The sequence below is a fragment of the Plecotus auritus genome (genome assembly GCF_963455305.1).
Source record: "Plecotus auritus genome assembly, chromosome: 5".
Classification (NCBI taxonomy): Eukaryota; Metazoa; Chordata; class Mammalia; order Chiroptera; family Vespertilionidae; genus Plecotus; species Plecotus auritus.
The window spans coordinates 116,384,836-116,402,706 of record NC_137776.1 but is presented as its reverse complement, the minus strand read 5'-3'; the positions used below and the strand labels follow the sequence as shown (position 1 = coordinate 116,402,706).

At 38.0% G+C, this 17,871-nt stretch overlaps 1 protein-coding gene and 1 pseudogene across 5 annotated transcripts in view; one reads left to right on the top strand and one right to left on the bottom strand.

Annotated features, from left to right (window-relative positions):
- IFT74 (intraflagellar transport 74) overlaps positions 1-17,871 on the top strand; it is a 113,607-nt gene that overhangs the window by 74,049 nt on the left and 21,687 nt on the right. For all 4 annotated transcript variants that reach the window (XM_080667993.1, XM_080667996.1, XM_080667995.1 and 1 more), the window contains 3 exons: positions 1,726-1,779; positions 5,094-5,191; positions 6,139-6,265. In XM_080667993.1, the coding sequence (XP_080524119.1) occupies positions 1,726-1,779; positions 5,094-5,191; positions 6,139-6,265 (279 nt within the window). The remainder of the gene's footprint in view (positions 1-1,725; positions 1,780-5,093; positions 5,192-6,138; positions 6,266-17,871) is intronic.
- LOC308249228 (phosphatidylinositol-glycan biosynthesis class F protein-like) lies at positions 13,561-14,189 on the bottom strand (annotated as a pseudogene). The gene has a single exon. The product of its transcript is annotated as a phosphatidylinositol-glycan biosynthesis class F protein-like (transcript).

Below are 17,871 nucleotides of genomic sequence, written 5' to 3'. Positions count from 1 at the left end.
TTTTCTTTGAACTCTTCTTCCTAAAGTCCTCCTAGATGCTGGCTTCTTATCAGGAACCCCCTTAGCTTTTTATCCCCTCCTTCTTTGCTTGGCATCATCCTAATAAGCTTCCCTAGGTTCTCCAGAATGAAGCAAACCCAAATTTATTCTGCTTACTCTCCCCGGGGCCCTGGGGAAACATGGCTGCAGCTGTCTCACTAGCCCAAGAAAATACCAAGTGCCTCCAACTCAGTTTTGGTTACACTGGAAATCCTGTTTGTATAAAGTAATTATAATCCATCTCTGCTAATGATCCTTTTATGCAGCCTGTGTCAGATTTCATCCGGCTGTCTGGTCCTCAGATTTTTGCCCTTTTAAACATGTCTTTTTACATATATTAAATGAAACATGTCCCAAATTGCTGTAAGCAACTTCTTCAACTTACTGCTTCTCTTTTTAATTAATAATGCCACCATGTCCTGTAGTTACTCAAGGAGAAACCTGGGAGTCATATTTGACTCCTCCCTGTTTAACCATCACCAGAATCCTTTGTCTGCCTCTTAAATGTCTCAAACAAATATTTACCACCTTACATCCTAACTTGCCACCACTGTACTCCAGGCAACCTTCATCTGTCACCCATATTACTGTAACAAGCGCCTAACTAGTCTTATAACCTCCATCTCACTTCTCTTATGTTCTCCAGATCAGAAATCTTTTTCAGAAATGCAAAGAGACTATTTTATTCCCCTGCTTAAAATTCTTCAGTGATTTTACCATTGTCCTTAGAAGGAAGTCCAAACTTTTATATGTGTCTTACAAGATTTCTCATAAGCTACCTTATGTTTGTGCCACTTTTTCACTTACCTTCTCTGCCTTAGCCATATTACTCTTTCAGTGGCATAGTCACCCTTACCTTCAAATTTTTCTACTTGTAATGCTTTGACTTTGAAATTAATCTTCTGTTCTTTGACCAGGTAACTCTTATTCATTTTTTCTTTATAATGCAGCCTAATAATTACTTCTTTAGAGAAAATTTCCCTGAGCCCTTCAACTAAATTAGTTGTCCTTGTTGTATGCTTCTATAACACCCTTTATTTTTCATACGATAGCACTTAGTACATTTTAATTTTAATTACTTGTTAAATACCTAGACTTTAAGCTCTGTTGGGGAGGTAACCTGCTATCTTGCTTGCCGCTATGAACTATTCAAAGGTGGAATGATCTTTCCTTGGAGCTTAAATTTCCATTACCAGGAGTGTTCATGTGTAGGCTGAATAGCTCAAAGTTGAGACTGAGATAGAGAACCATTGGAAAGCCTTTAAGTCCTTTCCAAATAGTCAAACATACAAATACAGCGGTTTTAAAAGATTCTGTAAGTCAATGTATAAGAATTACACCTAGCCGAAACCGGTTTGGCTCAGTGGATAGAGCGCCGGCCTGCGGACTGAAGGGTCCCGGGTTCGATTCCGGTCAAGGGCATGTACCTTGGTTGCGGACACATCCCCAGTGGGAGGTGTGCAGGAGGCAGCTGATCGATGTTTCTCTCTCATCGATGTTTCTAGCTCTCTATCCCTCTCCCTTCCTCGCTGTAAAATATCAATAAAATATATTAAAAAAAATTACACCTAATTGAAAATACTGAATATTCAATGAATAATCACATATGGAGTACTTAAGAGATGTTTCTAATTTAGAATATTGTATCTGGAATTTGTGAAATTAATATTATACTTTGTATCATAGGTGAAATGAATCAGAAGTACAAGGAGCTAAAAAAAAGGGAGGAAACTATGGATGGTAAGTGTTAGTCTTATAGATATGAAAATATTACAATTTTAGGTAACTGTTCATTTTACCAAATCAGAAATCTCATTTGGGAAGAAATAATGGCTAATAAATGCAGAAGTGTGGACATTCAAAGTATTTGCCTTGAATCCTATATAATAAAAGCCTAATACGCAAATTGACCAAATGGCGGAATGACCGCTATGATGCACACTGACCACCAGGAAGCAGATGCTCAATGCAGGAGCTTCCCCCAGCCTGCAGACCCCAGGCCAGCCAAGGTGGGTGTCAGTGGTGGCGGTGGGTGGAGCCAATGAGTGGGCAGTACCAGGACGGCCAAGGCGGGTGCCAGCGGGGGCCCCCCAATTGCCCTGCTGGTCGCCCCACAGATCAGCCCTGATCTCTGGCCAGGCCTAGGGATCCTACCATGCACAGATTTCGTGCACCGAGCCTCTAGAAATTATATAAATATCTAGCCTAGTTAGGGGATAGGTAGAGAATTCTAAGAAGGTTTGTATGTGTGTAAGTGTATGTATTAGTGTATGTTAGGGACAGATTTTAAATCTAGTATTTATTTATAGTCTATATTAGGGGCCCAGTGCATGAATTCATGCACCTTGAAAGGAACTCTGGGCCGCGAGGCTGCAGTGGGCATAGGGGCAGGTCTTGGCCCATCCTCCGCGCTCCCACCTGGCTCTTCCCACTGTGGCTCCCAGTCCCCTGTCTGCCGGCAGCCCCGCTTCCACTGCCACTGCTCCCATGTGCTGACAGTGCCAGCCCCGCTCGCACCCACTGACGGCACAGAGCAATTGGGGCTGACGCTGGCAGTGGGTGCGAGTGGGGACGGCGCTGTCAGCAGGTGGGAACAGCAGCTGCTGCCTCGATTGCCCCTCAGGAGCAGGGGGAAGTGGAGAAGACCTCAGGGGCAATTGGCGCCGGATGCAGGTGTGAGTGGGGCTGCGCTGGCAGCGAGTGCAAGTGGCGGCTCTGGCACTGGCAGTGGGTGTGAGCGGGGCCAGTGTCAGCAGCAGGTGTGAGCGCCGGGTGGGACTGCAGCACATGGGAGCAAAGAACTTTCAGTAATAACCAGAGGCTCGCTCTGATGACAGCAACTGGCGCCCCGCCTTGGTCTGGCACCCCTGCTCACCTGCTCCACCATTCTGCTGTGGCCAACGCCCGCCATGTTCCACGTGCGCCCCTGGTGGTCAGTGCATGTCATAGCTATTGGTTGTTTGGTTGTTCTGCCATTCAGTCTATTTGCATATTAGGGTTTTATATATATATAGATAGAGAGACTATAGACCACTTACTGATTGAATATTGAATGTTCTCTTTTATATGCTTCACTATGTTCAACTTTAATATATTTCACCTTTTTTTTTAGCTTTTATAATATTTATTTGTTGTTACTTAGTTCTATCACATTTAGTAGCCTTTAGTTGTAGATTCTCTTCACTTTAAAAAAAAATCTTACTTTGTAGATTGATCTTCACTTAAACTTATATTGTACATTACGAAAGTTTCAAAATTGATATAAATTATCTATTCCTGGTTTTCTCTTAAAGTGTCATTTTGCTAGACCTATAAAATCTGAAGTATTATAGGCCTGATGTCAATAGCTACCTTTATAGAAGCATGCTGTAAAGCAGTAATTGCCAACTCTGATTTAACAATCTCCCAAGATTTCTTTAAAATATTAGCAAGTATCAAAATTAATTCATTGTGTGTTTTTTTATTGTTTAAGGTATTACATTTGTCTCCTTTTTCCTTGATTGACCCCCCTCCCCAGCCACTCCCACCCCCCAGGACAAGCCCACACCGCCCCAGTGTCCATGTCCATTGATTATGCTAATATGCATGCATACAAGTCCTTTGGTTGATCTCTTACCCAACCCTCCACCCCCCACTGCCTTCTCTCTGAGGTTGGATGGTCTGTTCAGTGTTTCTCTGTCTCTTGATCTATTTTTGTTCATCAGTATATGTTCATTATATCCCACATATGAGTGAGATAAAGTGATATTTATCTTTCTCCGACTGGCTTAGTTCACTTAGCATAATGCTCTCCAGGTCCATCTGTGCTGTTGCAAATGGTAAAAGTTCCTTCTTTTTTATAGCAGCATAGTAGTATTCCATTGTGTAGATGTACCACAGTTTTTTAATCCACTCATCAGCTGATGGACACTTAGGCTGTTTCCAAATCTTAGCTATAGTAAATTGTGCTGCTGTGAACATAGGGGTGCATATGTCCTTTTTGATTGATATTTCTGGTTTCTTGTGATATATTCCCAGAAGTGGCATTACTGGGTCAAATGGCAGTTCCATTCTTAATTTTTTGAGGGAACTCCATACTATTTTCCACAGTGGCTGTACCAGTTTGCATTCCCACCAGCAGTGCAGGAGGGTTCCTTTTTCTCCACATCTTCGCCAGCACTTGTTGTTTGTTGATTTGTTGATGATAGCCATTCTGACAGCTGTGAGATGGTACCACATTGTCGTTTTGATTTGCATCTCTCAGATGATTAGTGACTTTGAGCATGTCTTCATATGTCTCTTGGCCTTCTGTATGTCCTCTTTTGAAAAATGTCTATTTAGATCCTTTGCCCATTTTTTGATTGCATGTTTACCTTCCTTTTGTTAAGTTTTATGAATTCCCTGTAAATTTTGGGGATTAAACCCTTATCAGAGATAACATTGGCAAATATATTCTCCCATGCATTGGGCTTTCTTGTTGTTTTGTTGATGGTTAATTCATTGTTGTATGTTAGCAGTAAAATTGTTTTTAACTATAAGTTTTTATATTTAGAAGATCTGTAGGAATACTTTAAGAAAGTAAATAAGAGCAAATTGTGTACTGGTTCTGTATTAGACAAGAAGAAAGATGCGTTCTTAGAATATTTATAATCTGAACAAATTATTAAATTTATTTACTTGAGATTAATTCAGCATTATAAGTAACATACTGATTTCCAGATAATATAGTAATTAGTAATATTTTCATAAGTAAAGTTAGTGGCTAATCATAGATGTTAATAATTGTAGATGTATCAAGGAGAGCCTATGTAAACACAGGTTTTTTCTGATGTGTTTAAATCAACTGTTACTTCTGGGCCTATATAAATTTTTACTTTACTTGTATCTTATAAGTTTATAACAATTAAGCTTTAAAAGTTTGAATGTAGAGATGTTCTTATTGAGTAATTACCATTGGAATAAAATATTAAACATAGTTTAAAATTTGCTTTTAATTTCTACTCTTAAGACCTACAGAGTTTATATAGTGTGAACTATAACAAGAGTAGCCTCTCATCATATTTCTCAATTGGCAGCTTTTATTGAGGCTTTTGAGGGAAATAAGAATCAGGAACTGGAACGGAAGGCACAGATAGAAGCCGACATTGTTGCACTTTTGGAGCACAGTAGTCGGGTAAGTACCATGTACCTGTCCTGGTGTCCTCATTATTTTTACTGTGATGACCTCTTTCAATCCAACTCAAAAAATGCATGGTTCATTACTACATTTGTTCATTTAAACTGTTTCTTTAAAATTCTCTTGCTTGTTATTTTGTTTCCCTAAGCTATTAATTTTTGTCTTTCTAGCAAAATTCAGCTAATTAGTTGAATTATGGGGAAAAGGATGACATGTATATCAATATTATATATATATATATATATATATATATATATATATGCGTGTGTGTGTGTGTATATATATGTGTGTGTATATATATATGTGTGTGTGTGTATATATATATATATATATATATATATATATATATATATGATGTCAATATTCAGCAGTAAGTGAGGGACTAATTCAGAGTAATTATTAAGATTTTCTTCTGTTGTTAATTTATCTGAACTTTTAGAAGTAGCATTTGCACAAACTTCAAAATCCAGATATATGATATTGGAAAACGTTAACATGTTTTTTAAATATATTTTTACCCTGTAATACATATTATAAACAAAAAGGTACGAGATATCTAATGAGTGTCTTATTTCACTAAAACATGTTTATTGAGCAGCCACTGGTGTTTGGTACCAAGAGAGGAGAAATACGTGTTTCTTTTCAATATTCTTAGTGTTTTAAGACTCAAATCAGTTCCTAAAATAGTGTTGTTGAATTTTTTGTGCAATGAAATAAAGCAAATCTTTTTTAAAATTCTGAATTTTAATTTAGCCTGTCCTTATTGAGAAAACCTGATTTGCATCTCACTCTGTTCTTCTGTGAAACATATGTAATAAATGATGTATTTCAAAAAAAGAATACCTATTCAAAACATCCAGTCCTTTAGCAGTGTTTTCTACAAGTTTTATTGAAGAGTTAAATGTATGGATTTTTTAATTATTTTTATTTCTCTTCAAATACAGAATATAAATCGTATGAAACAGATATCCTCTATCACCAATCAAGAGCTGAAGATAATGCAGGATGATCTCAATTTTAAATCTACCGAAATGCAGAAATCACAAAGTACAGCTAGGAATTTGACTTCAGGTAAGAAAACAACCTAGATTTTAAAAAGCTTTTTTTTTGTAATAAATTACAAAAAAACCTACTGTTATTCTCTTTGATTTTTTTTTAAAGAGTGAGGACATAATTTATGAATGCTTATTGCTTCAAATCATTTATAGTCTCAGAATTTTGTGTGACTTTTCACAACAACTTAATAGTATTTCATTGGATAGTATCATTCATTTAACATTTATTAAAATCTCTATGTCTGTGTTATAACCTGGTTATTCCCATATTTTTAAAAAAATCCACTCTGTTTCCCCAAGGAACTTTCAACCTGGTGGAATTGAAAGTAAACAATCTATAATAATAAAAGTGTAATATGCTAATTAGACCGGACATCCTTCCGGACTACCTTCCAGATGAAGCCGGGGCTGCAAGGGAAGCCTGGGTCCTGGGTGCCAGAGGGAAGCCAGTGCCGGCAGCCAGGGGAAGGAAGGCCTACTCTTGCACGAATTTCGTACATCGGGCCTCTAGTCCTATATAATAAAAGCCTAATATGCAAATTGTCCCCTTGACTGGAAGTTCGACCAGGGGGCGGGGCCGGTGGCAGCAGGCAGCTGGGGAAGGAAGGTGCCCTGTCCAGCAGCTGGCAGCTGCTAGGGACCCTACCTATGTATGAATTTCATGCACTAGGCCTCTAGTTAAAATATAATGAAATAGTGCTATGATAGAAGCATAGGAGCAATGGAAGTACATACATAAGATTCATGTTCACCCCAGTCTTGGGTAGTTAGGAGAAGTATCCTAGAGGAGGTAATGTTTTAATTATAATTAGTTTCAGCGATGATGATTAATCTGAGAATAGAACAGCACTGGCCAGCAGAAATGTAATGCCAGCCACATATATAATTTTAAGTTTCCTAGAAGCCATGTTAAAAAAGTAAAAAGAGAGAGATGAATTTGAATAATATATTTCATTTAACCCAGTGTCCACAATACGATCATTTTAACATGTAATCTACATATATAAAGAGCCAGGGTCCGTAACTATCGAAGGCTCTACCTAACGCCCCGGACTGCTGCGTGTGCCCAGCAGGCTCTGGTGGGTGGGGACTTGTGGCAGCGGGGCCGGGGCCAGGGGAGGCGGGGCTGGCACTCACACTCACTCACAACCGCACATACGCACAGACACACACAGCACCCACCAGCTCATAGCCTCTCTCAGAATGAGGCCCCAGGGCAGGCAGAGGTTGGACCTGCCCCCACTGGCCCCACCCCCTTCCAGCCAGGAAAGAGGAAGAGGGAGAGAGGGAGGCAGGGAGGACTGGAGAACTGCTGAGAAAAACAAAGAGAGACAGTGACTGGGAGAGACTGGGATGGAGACATGGAAACAATGCATGCCCTTAACAAAATTCAAGAGGTATTCACATTGCATGGAATGAAATATTCACATTTCAAACTTCCAGACTATCCTTTATTAATGGATACAAATACATGTAATGAATCGTACGAGCAACAATAGGCAGAGGTTTTGATAAATTCTCTGAATGATGAATGGTTGGCAGCCTTTCAGACTATAACTTCAGCCATTGAAGATCAAACTGTACACCCCAAATGCTTTTTCTTGGTCCAGGTGGTAGTGGAAAAACATATCTTTATAAAGTTTTAATATATTAGAGGTCGGGATGGTACTGTTTTACCCATAGCGTCTACAGGAATTGCTGCAAATGTACTTCTCGGTGGAAGAACCTTTCATTCCCAATATAAATTACCGATTCCATTAAATGAAACTTCAATTTCTAGACTCACTATGAAGAGTGAAGTTGCTAAAACCATTAAAAAGGCCCAACTTCTAATTGTTGATGAATGCACCATGGCATCCATTCATGCTATAAATGCCATAAACAGATTACTAAGAGGAATTATGAATTTGAATGTTGCAGTTGGTGGGAAAATTCTCCTTCTCGGAGGGGATTTTCGACAATGTCTAAGTATTGTGCCGCATGCTATGCAATTAGCCATAGTACAAAAGAGTTTAAAGTACTGTAATGTTTGGGGATGTTTCAGAAAGTTGTCTCTTAAAACAAATATGAGATCAGAGGATTCTGCTTATAGTGAGTGGTTAATAAAACTTGGAGATGGCAAACTGGATAGCAGTTTTCATTTAGGAATGGGTGTTATTGAACTCCCCTGTGAAATGATTTGTAACGGATCTATTACTGAAGCTACCTTTGGAAATACTATATCTATAGATAATATTAAAAATATATCTAAACATGCGATTCTTTGTCCTAAAAATGAACACGTTCATAAATTAAATGACGAAATTTTGGATATACTTGATGGAGATTTTCACACATATTTGAGTGATGATTCCATTGATTCAACGGGTGATGCTGAAAAGGAAAATTTTCCCATCGAATTTCTTAATAGTATTACTCCTTCGGGAATGCTGTTTCATAAATTGAAATTGAAAGTGGGTGCAATCATCATGCTACTGAGAAATCTTAATAGTAAATGGGGTCTTTGTAATGGTACTAGATTTATTATCAAAAGATTGCGAGCTAACATGAAAGCTGAAGTATTAACAGGATCTGCAGAAGGAGAGGTTGTTCTGATTCCAAGAATTGATTTGTCCCCATCTGACACGAGCCTCCCATTTAAATTAATTTGAAGACATTTTCCCATGACGCCAGCATTTGCGATGACTATTAATAAATCACAAGGACAAACTCTAGACAGAGTAGGAATATTCCTACCTGAACCCATTTTCGCACATGGTCAGTTATATGTTGCTTTCTCTCGAGTTCAAAGAGCGTGTGACGTTAAAGTTGTAAATATTTGATCACAAGGGAAATTAGTCAAGCACTGTGAAAGTGTTTTCACTCTTAATGTGGTATACAGGGAGATATTAGAATGAGTTGAATTAATTTATCAGTCATTGTTTGTATCAGTGTTATTTTTACATCATGTTTTTGTTGTTTTTATATCATGTTTTTGTTATGTTGTGATTATTAATAAATTTATATATTATTTTCAATATACATTTTACTAATTTTCTTTCATTGCTGACACTTCTATTATAGAGAAAGGGCAAATAGCAATATTGAAATATTTCCTCTAACTAATTCCCTTTTAATGTGCACGAATTTTGTGCACCGGGTCACTAGTCAGTATATAAACGTGACCTAATTTTGTATTAGACACATTCAAATGCTCAAAAGCCATATATGGCTACTGGCTGTCGTTTGGATAGTGCAGGCAGAGGTTAGAAACAAATACGCAAAATTGAGCTTAAAGAGCCTAGGATAAAGTCATATAAAAATTTGCTTGAATCTTTGGGTTTTGAACAACTGGATTCTAACTACAGGTATTCTTTGTGCTAACATGTGTGGTAACTTTGCATTAGCTATGTTTTTATCTACTTGGAATTCCTCTGTTAGTGAAATCATGAGGAATGAAACTTAATACTTGCTAACTTAAAAATGTTGAAAGATTCTTGAAATATAATAATGGATCCATAATATTCATTTATCTGAAACCCCAAAATCTAAAATGCTCTTGGCAGCAAAACCTAATCTGACCTGAACTAACATGAAGCCATTTATGTTCGTTAATTCCCCTACCTAGTGTCACTGTTCATACTTTTTGTTGCAACAGTGTTCATGTACTTGATGTCAAGATGCTGCCTCAGATCCTGCTGTGGGAGTTATATATGAATCAGTACATGTGCTGTATTACTTTTCTAAAATCGGAAGGATTCTGCATTCTAAAACACAAACTCCCTAGGAGTTTTATTTCTGGGATTATGCACCTAAAAATACACATTGAATGCTATCTACACTAATAAAAGAGAAACATGCAAATTAACCATCACTCTGCTACACCCACAAGCCAATCAGGAGCGAGTATGCAAATTAACCCAACCAAGATGGCGGCCAGCCACAGAGCTGGAGCAAGCAGGAGGCTAGGGTTGCCCCAACGATGGAGGAAGCCAAACTTCCCACCCTGGCCGGCCCTGGCCTCCACTTAAGGCTACAAAGTTTCAATTATAGAAGATAAATAAATACTAGATACTTGCTTCCAGCCGGCCCTGGCCTCTGCTCAAGGAGGCATTGAAAGAAAAACAAAAAAAGGAGGGGCTGGGATCTTGGGTCACTGGGGCAGTGATCAGGCCAGGATGGGATGGCAGGGGCCATTGGGGGTAAGCAGACCAGCAGGGGGGGCAGTTGGGGGTGAGCAGGCTGTCAGTTGGGGGGCAGTTTGGAGTGAGCAGGCCAGCAGGGGGGGCAGTTGGGGGTGAGCAGGCTGGCACGGGGGGCAGTTGGGGTGATCTGGCTGGCGGGGTGACATTTGGGGGCGAGCAGGCCAGTGGTGGGGGGCAGTTGGGGGCGAGCAGGCCAGCAGGTAGAGTGGTTAGGGGCAATCAGGCAGGCAGACAGGCAGGTGAGCGGCTGGAGCCAGCAGTCCTGGATTGTGAGAGGGATGTCTGACTGCAGGTGTAGGCCCGATCCCTGTAAACCGGCAGTAGGACATCCTTCGAGGAGTCCCAGATTAGAGAGGGTGTAGGCTGGGCTGAGGAAAATCCCCACCCCCCCATGCATGAATTTCGTGCACCGGGCCACTAGTTAATATATAATTAAATCTAGATTGATGATATAAGAGGACAATTGTTATTCTACATATTTAAGTATTTTTTTATCTGCCCAGATTTGTTTAGAGTTTCTTTGTCACAGTTTTATTTGTGTATTTGAATTGTACCCAAAACACTAGAGGAGGAAATTCTAACTTTATTACCTACTATTGATTTGATGACAAGTGTTTTATAACTATGAGAAAAACACATAAAATTTACCATCTTAATCACTTTTAAGTGTACAGTATAGAAGTGTTAACTGTACGCACATTGTCTCTAGAACTTTTTCATCTTGCAAACCTGAAACTTAAACCTCTTTACATTGGTTAATAAAATTATATAGGTTTCAGGTATATAATTATAGACTACATCACATGTATATTGTATTGTGTGTTCCAACCTAAGTCAAATCTCCTATCACCATGTACCCCCTTTAACCTCTTCTACCTTCCCCTACACCCCTTTCTCTTTGGAAAGCACCACACTGTTGTCTGTGTCCAGGAGTCTTTTTTTTTCTTTCTTTGCTTAATCCCTTTACCTTTCAAACCAGCCCCCAACCTCCTCCCCTCTGACAGCTGGCACCTGTTCTGTGTATCCATGAGTCTGTCTCCACTTCGTTAGTTTATTTTGTTTGTTAAATTCCACACATAAGCAAAATCTTACAGTACTTGTCTTTCTCTGACTGGCTTATTTCACTTAGCATAATCTTCAGGTCTATCCATGCTGTTCAAAAAGGTAAGATTTTCTTCTTTTTTTACAGCTGAGTAGTACTCCATTGTGTAAATGTACCACAGCTTTTTTTATCCACTCATCTACTGATGGGTACTTGGGCTGCTTCCAAATCTTGGGTATTTTAAATGGCACTGCAATGAACATAGGGGTGCATATATTCTTTCAAATTAGTATCTTGAGTTTCTTTGGATATATTCCCAGAAGTAGAATTGCTGGGTCATGAGGCAGTTCCATTTTTAATTTTTTTAAGTTAACTCCATACTACTTTTCACAATGCCTACTTCAGTCTTCATTCCTACCGACAGTGCACGAAGGGTTTCTTTTCTCCACATCCTTGCCAACACTGTTGTTTGTTGATTTATTGATGACAGCCATTCTGACAGGTGTGAGGTGATATCTCATTGTGGTTTTAATTTGTATTTCTCTGATGATTAGTGACAATGACCATCTTTCCTATGTCTATTGGCTATTTGTATATCCTCTTTAGAAAAGTGTCTATTCAGATCCTTTGCCCATTTCTTAATTGGATTGTTTGTTTTGGTATTGTATAAGTTCCTTATAAATTTTGGACATTAAGCCCTCATCAGAGGTATCGGTGAATATGTTCTCCCATTCAGTGGGTTGTCTTTTTATTTTGTTGCTGATTTCCTTTGCTGTGCAAAAACTTTTTAGTTTGATGAGGTCTCATTTGTTTATTTTTCCTTTTGTTTTCCTTGCCTGAGGAGATTTATCAGAAAAAAATTCTGCTACAAGAAATGTCTGATATTTTACTTCCTATGTTTTCTTCTAGGATTTTATGGTTTGGAATCTAATATTTAAGTCTTTAATTCATTTTGAGTTTATTCTTGTGTATTGTGTAAGAAGGTGGTCTAGTTCCTTTTCTCTTCGGCACATACACTGAGTGGCCAGATTATTATGATCTCTGAACGCATAATAATCTGGTCACTCAGTGTGTGTGTGTGTGTGTGTGTGTGTGTTAGAGGCCCAGTGCATGAATTCGTGTATGGGTGGGGTCTGGCCAGCCTGGCCAGGGGGAGGGGACATGGGCGGTTGGGCAGCCTGCTTGCTGGTCGAACTTCTGGTCGAGGGGGCAATTTGCATATTAGCCTTTTATTATATAGGATATACACTGAGTGGCCAGATTATTATGCGTTCAGAGATCATAATAATCTGGCCACTCAGTGTATCTGTCCAATTGTCCCAGCAGCATTTATTGAATGGATTATCTTTAGCCCGTTGTAATTGACTGTAAAGGTGTGTGTTTATTTCTGGGCTCCCTATTCTGTTCCTAAACTATATGCCTATAATCCTTGCTGTTTGGATTACTACGGCCTTGTAGTATAGTTTGATATCACATAATGTGATTCCTTCAACTCTGTTCTTCTTTCTCAAGAATGCTGCTGCTATGTGGTTCCATATAAATTTTTGGAATATTTTTTCTAGTTCTGTGAAATACACTATTGGTATTTTGATAGGAATTGTGTTGAATCTATAGGTTGTTTGGGGTAGAGTGGACATTTTAATGATATTAATTCTTTTTTTCCTTTTTATCATTTTTTGTGTTTTTTAATTTTTTCATTATTTTTTGTTTCTTTTTTTCTTTTTTTTTTTCTGATGTTAATTCTTTCTATCCATGAACATGGTATTTGTTTTCACTTACTTGTATCTTCTTCAATTTCTTTCTTCAGTGTCTTATAGTTTTCTGAATACAGGCCTTTTACATCCATGGTTCAACTTATTCATAGATATTTTTATTTTAAATGCCTTATTTAAACTAGAAGCAGTTTCATAGTTTAAAAAGCTACAATCACATCATGTAACTGCTTTAAAAAAAGAAACAGTGCTGTAAATTGAACTGCCTGGCTTAGACCATATACTAGTACATTTCTGCACAGTCTTTATGGAATCTGCACCCCAAAAAATCTTACTTTGTTCCAATTAACTGTTCTTATTTGTAAGTTGCTTTCTATTCTAGTATATCTAAAGGGGTGAAATAACAAGGCCAGCCATGTAGCCAAAGGTCACTCCAAGCGTACAGGAGATGGGCCATACCTGCCATGGTCTTTCCCAATCAAGTGGAATAGGAAAGGCTCCAAACCATGTTCCTAGAAAACTAGAAATTGTGATCTTTAGACTATTCTCCCAAACGGATATAACTCCATTTCTACGGAAAACGCTTAGCCATGCTTTGACATTTGGTCCTGACAAACACAAACAAGATACAGTAGTAAAAGTAGACAAGATTACTACAAATAAAAATATTTTCAACACCAACTCTATTAATGGTGCTCAACATAGAACAGAAATTACATGGAAAATGAAATAAGACATAAGAAAGTAGATACAGCATTTCAAAAATATGGTTACCTTATATGATAATGAACTTCTTTTCGTGCATGCATTTGGTTTCACCATTAAATATAATGCTAGATTGATGGCAGTTACAAAAACAGGACAGATGTACAATCACATCAGGTGTGTTTCCAATATTTAGAACCTCTCCAAGAAGAATTATGGAATGAAAATGCTTAGGATAATTGAGAATATACATAAAAGATGGGTATATAGTAGTCTCTTGATACCAGTATTTTTCATGGTGTTTTCTTGAGTGGCTGTCTAACTTTCCTGCCTGCAAAAGGGAAGGGGACGCTACCACCTCCCACCATCAGGTGCTACTCTTCCCTAGGTGTTTTTGTTTGTTTGTTTTTGAAGCCATTGTAAATGGGATCAATTTTATTGGTGTATTAAAATGCAACTGATTTCTGGATATTTCTTTTGTATCCTGCTACTTCACTGAATTCATTTATCAGTTATATTAGTGGGTTTTTTTTAGTGGCATCTTTATGGTTCTCTATATACAGTAACATGTCATCTATAAATAATGACAGTTTGACTTCTTTCTTTCCAATTGAAATGTGGCTAGGACTTTCATTACTATGTTGAATAAGAGTGGTGAAAGCAGACATCCCTGTCTCTTGTTTCTGATCTTAAGGGAAATGCTTTTAGTTTTTGTCCATTGTGTATGGTGTTGGCTGTGGGTTTGTCATATATTGCTTTTATTACATTGAGGTATGTTTCCTCTATTCCCACTCTGCTGAAAGTTTTTCTTATAAATGGGTGCCGAGTTTTATGAAATGCTTCTTCTGCATCTGTTATGATCATGTGGTTTTTATCCACTTTGTTTATGTGGTATATCAGTTTTATTCATTTGTGGATATTGTACAAACCTTGCATCCCTAGAATGAATCCCACTTGTTCATGATGTATAACCTTTTTAATGTATTGCTGAATCTGGTTTGCTAATATTTTGTTAAGGATTTTAGCATCTATGTTCATCAGAGATATTGGCCTGTAATTTTCTTTGCTTGTAGTATCCTTATGTAGTTTTGGAATTAGGATAATTCTGGCTTCTTAAAATGAGCTTGGTAATCTTCCCTCTTCTTAAATTTTTTTGGAATAGTTTGAGAAGCATAGGTGTTAGTGCTTCTTTGAATGTTTAATAAAATTCACTTGTGAAGCCATCTGGTCCAGGAGTTCTGTTTATTGGAAGTTTTTTGGTGTTTTTTTTTTTTACTACTTCTTCAATTTCAGTAGTAGTAATATGTCTATTCATATTCTGTGATTCTTCTTGATTCAGTTTTGGAAGATAGTATGTTTCTAGGAATTTATCCATTTCTTCCAGATTGCCAAATTTGTTGGCATATAGTTGTTCATAATATTTTCTTACAATCCTTTGTATTTTTTGGTGTAGTTCTCTTCCATTTCTGATTTTATTTATTCAGGTCTTCTCTCTTTTTTTCTTGATGAGTCTGGTTAAAGGTTTGTTAATCTAGTTTATCTTTTCAAGGAATCAGCTCTTGGTATCATGGATCTTTGGGTTGTTTTTAAGAATCTATTTCATTTATTTCTGCTGTGATCTTTATTATTTCCTTCCTCCTATTCACTTTGGGATTTGTTTGTCTTTTTCCTGTTTCTCTAAGTGTAGAGCTAGATTTTTTTATTTGAGATTTTTTCATGTTTCTTGAGGTAGGCCTGTAATGCAGTGGATTTCCCATTTAGGATTCCTTTTGCTCTGTCCCATAGGTTTTGGGTTGTTATGTTCTCATTTTCATTTGTTTCAAGGTATCTTTTGATTTTGTCCTTGATCTAGTTGTTAACCCAGTCACTATTTGGTACCATGGTATTTAGCCTCCATGTCTTTGTGTATTTTTCTGTTTTTTTTTTTTTTTCTTGTGATTGATTTCTAGTTTCATACCATTGTGATGAGCGAGGATGCTTGATATAATTTCAGTCTTCTTAAATTTATTGACATTTGTTTTGTGTTCTAACATGTGGTCTGTCCTACAAAATGTTCCATATGTACTTGAAAAAATGTATACTAGTATTCTGCTTTGAAATGCTCTGCTGCTTTGAAATGCTCTGATTAAACTAACTGATCTAGTGTGTCATTTAATGCCTTTGTTTCCTTACTGATTTTCTGTCTGGAGCATCTATCCATTGATGTCAGTGAAGTGTTAAAATTCCCTACTATGACTGTATTACTGTCAATCTCACCCTTTATGCCCATCAAGATTTTCTTTACATATTTAGGTGCTCCTATGCTGGGTGCCTAAATATTTATATTGGTTATATCCTTTTGTTGGATTGCTCTCTTTGTCATTTTTTACTGTGCATCTTTGTCTCTTACTACAGCCTTTGTTTTAAAGTTTATTTTGTCAGATATATGTATTTCTCCCCACCTTTTTTTTTCTTCATTTTCACTTGCATGAAATTTCTTTTCCATCCCTTTACTTTTAGTCTGTGTGTATATTTCATTCTGAGGTGGACCTCTTGTAGACAGCATATATATTGGTCTTCCTTTCTTATCCATTCAGCTATTCTATGTCCTTTGATTGGAACATCTAAGCCATTTACATATAAAGTAATTATCGATAGATACGTATTTATTACCATTTCATTCTTTTCACTATGTTTATCTGTTTTCTTTTTTTATTTCTTAAAGCAGTCCCTTTAACATTTCTTGTAATACTGGTTTAGTGGTAACAAACTTCTTTAGCTTTTTCTTGCCTGGTAGGCTCTTTATTTCTCCTTCCATTTCAAAAAATACCCTTGTTGGGTAGATTAGTCTTGGTTGTAAGTCCTTGCTTTTCATCAGTTTGAAAAATGTGTTTTTAATCACTTTCTGGCCTGAAATGTTTCTGTCAAGAAATCAGCTGACAGTCTTATGGGAGCTCCCTTGTAGATAACTAACTTTATTTCTGTTGTAGATTTTAAGATTCTTTCTCTGTCTTTGAACTTTGCCATTTTGATTATGATGTGTTTTGGTTTGGGCCTCTTTGTATTCATCCTCTTTGGGATTCCCTGCACTTCCTGAGCTTGCATGTCTTTTTCCTTCACCCAGTTAGGGAAGTTCTCTTCAAATAAGTTCCCTGTCTCTTGCTCTATCTCTTCTCCTTCTGGTACCCCTATGATGTGGATGTTGTTACACTTCATGTTGTTCCAATGGTCCCTTAAACTACCCTAATTTTTATTTTATTTTTTTAAATATATTTTATTGATTTTTTACAGAGAGGAAGGGAGAGGAATAGAGAGTTAGAAACATTGATGAGAGAGAAACATCAATCAGCTGCCTCCTGCACACCCCCTACTGGGGATGTGCCCGCAACCAAGGTACATGCCCTTGACTGGAATCGAACCTGGGAACCTTCAGTCTGCAAGCTGATGCTCTATCCACTGAGCCAAACTGGTTAGGGCTATTTTATTTTTTTGTTGTTGATAATCCTCCCCCGAGGATATTTTCTTCCATTGATTTTTAGAGAGTGGAAGGGAGGGGGAGAGACAAAGAGAGAGAGAAATATTGATGTGAGGAGAGAACATTGATTGGTTGCTACCTGCATGTGCCCTGACCGGAGCCAGGGATTGAGCCTATAATTGAGGTAGTGCCCTTGACAGGAATCAAACCTGAGACCCTTCTGTCCCCAGGCCAAACTCTAACCACTGAGAAAAACAGGTCAGGGCTACCCTTATTTAAAGAAGATGTTTTCTTTTTGCTGCTCTGATTGGATGTTTTCTGCTACATTGTCTTCTAAATCATTGATTTGATCCTCTGCTTCATCTAACCTACTGCTTACCTCTGCCACCCCCTGAGTCTGCCTGGATCTCCTTCAGAGCCTTCCAAGAAAGTCTGCACTGTGGGCCCAAGCTGGCCACAGCCAGCTGACTCCTCCATAGGGCACTAGTTTGGCAGGTCAGGGCCACAGGGAGCTGGGAGGGTGGG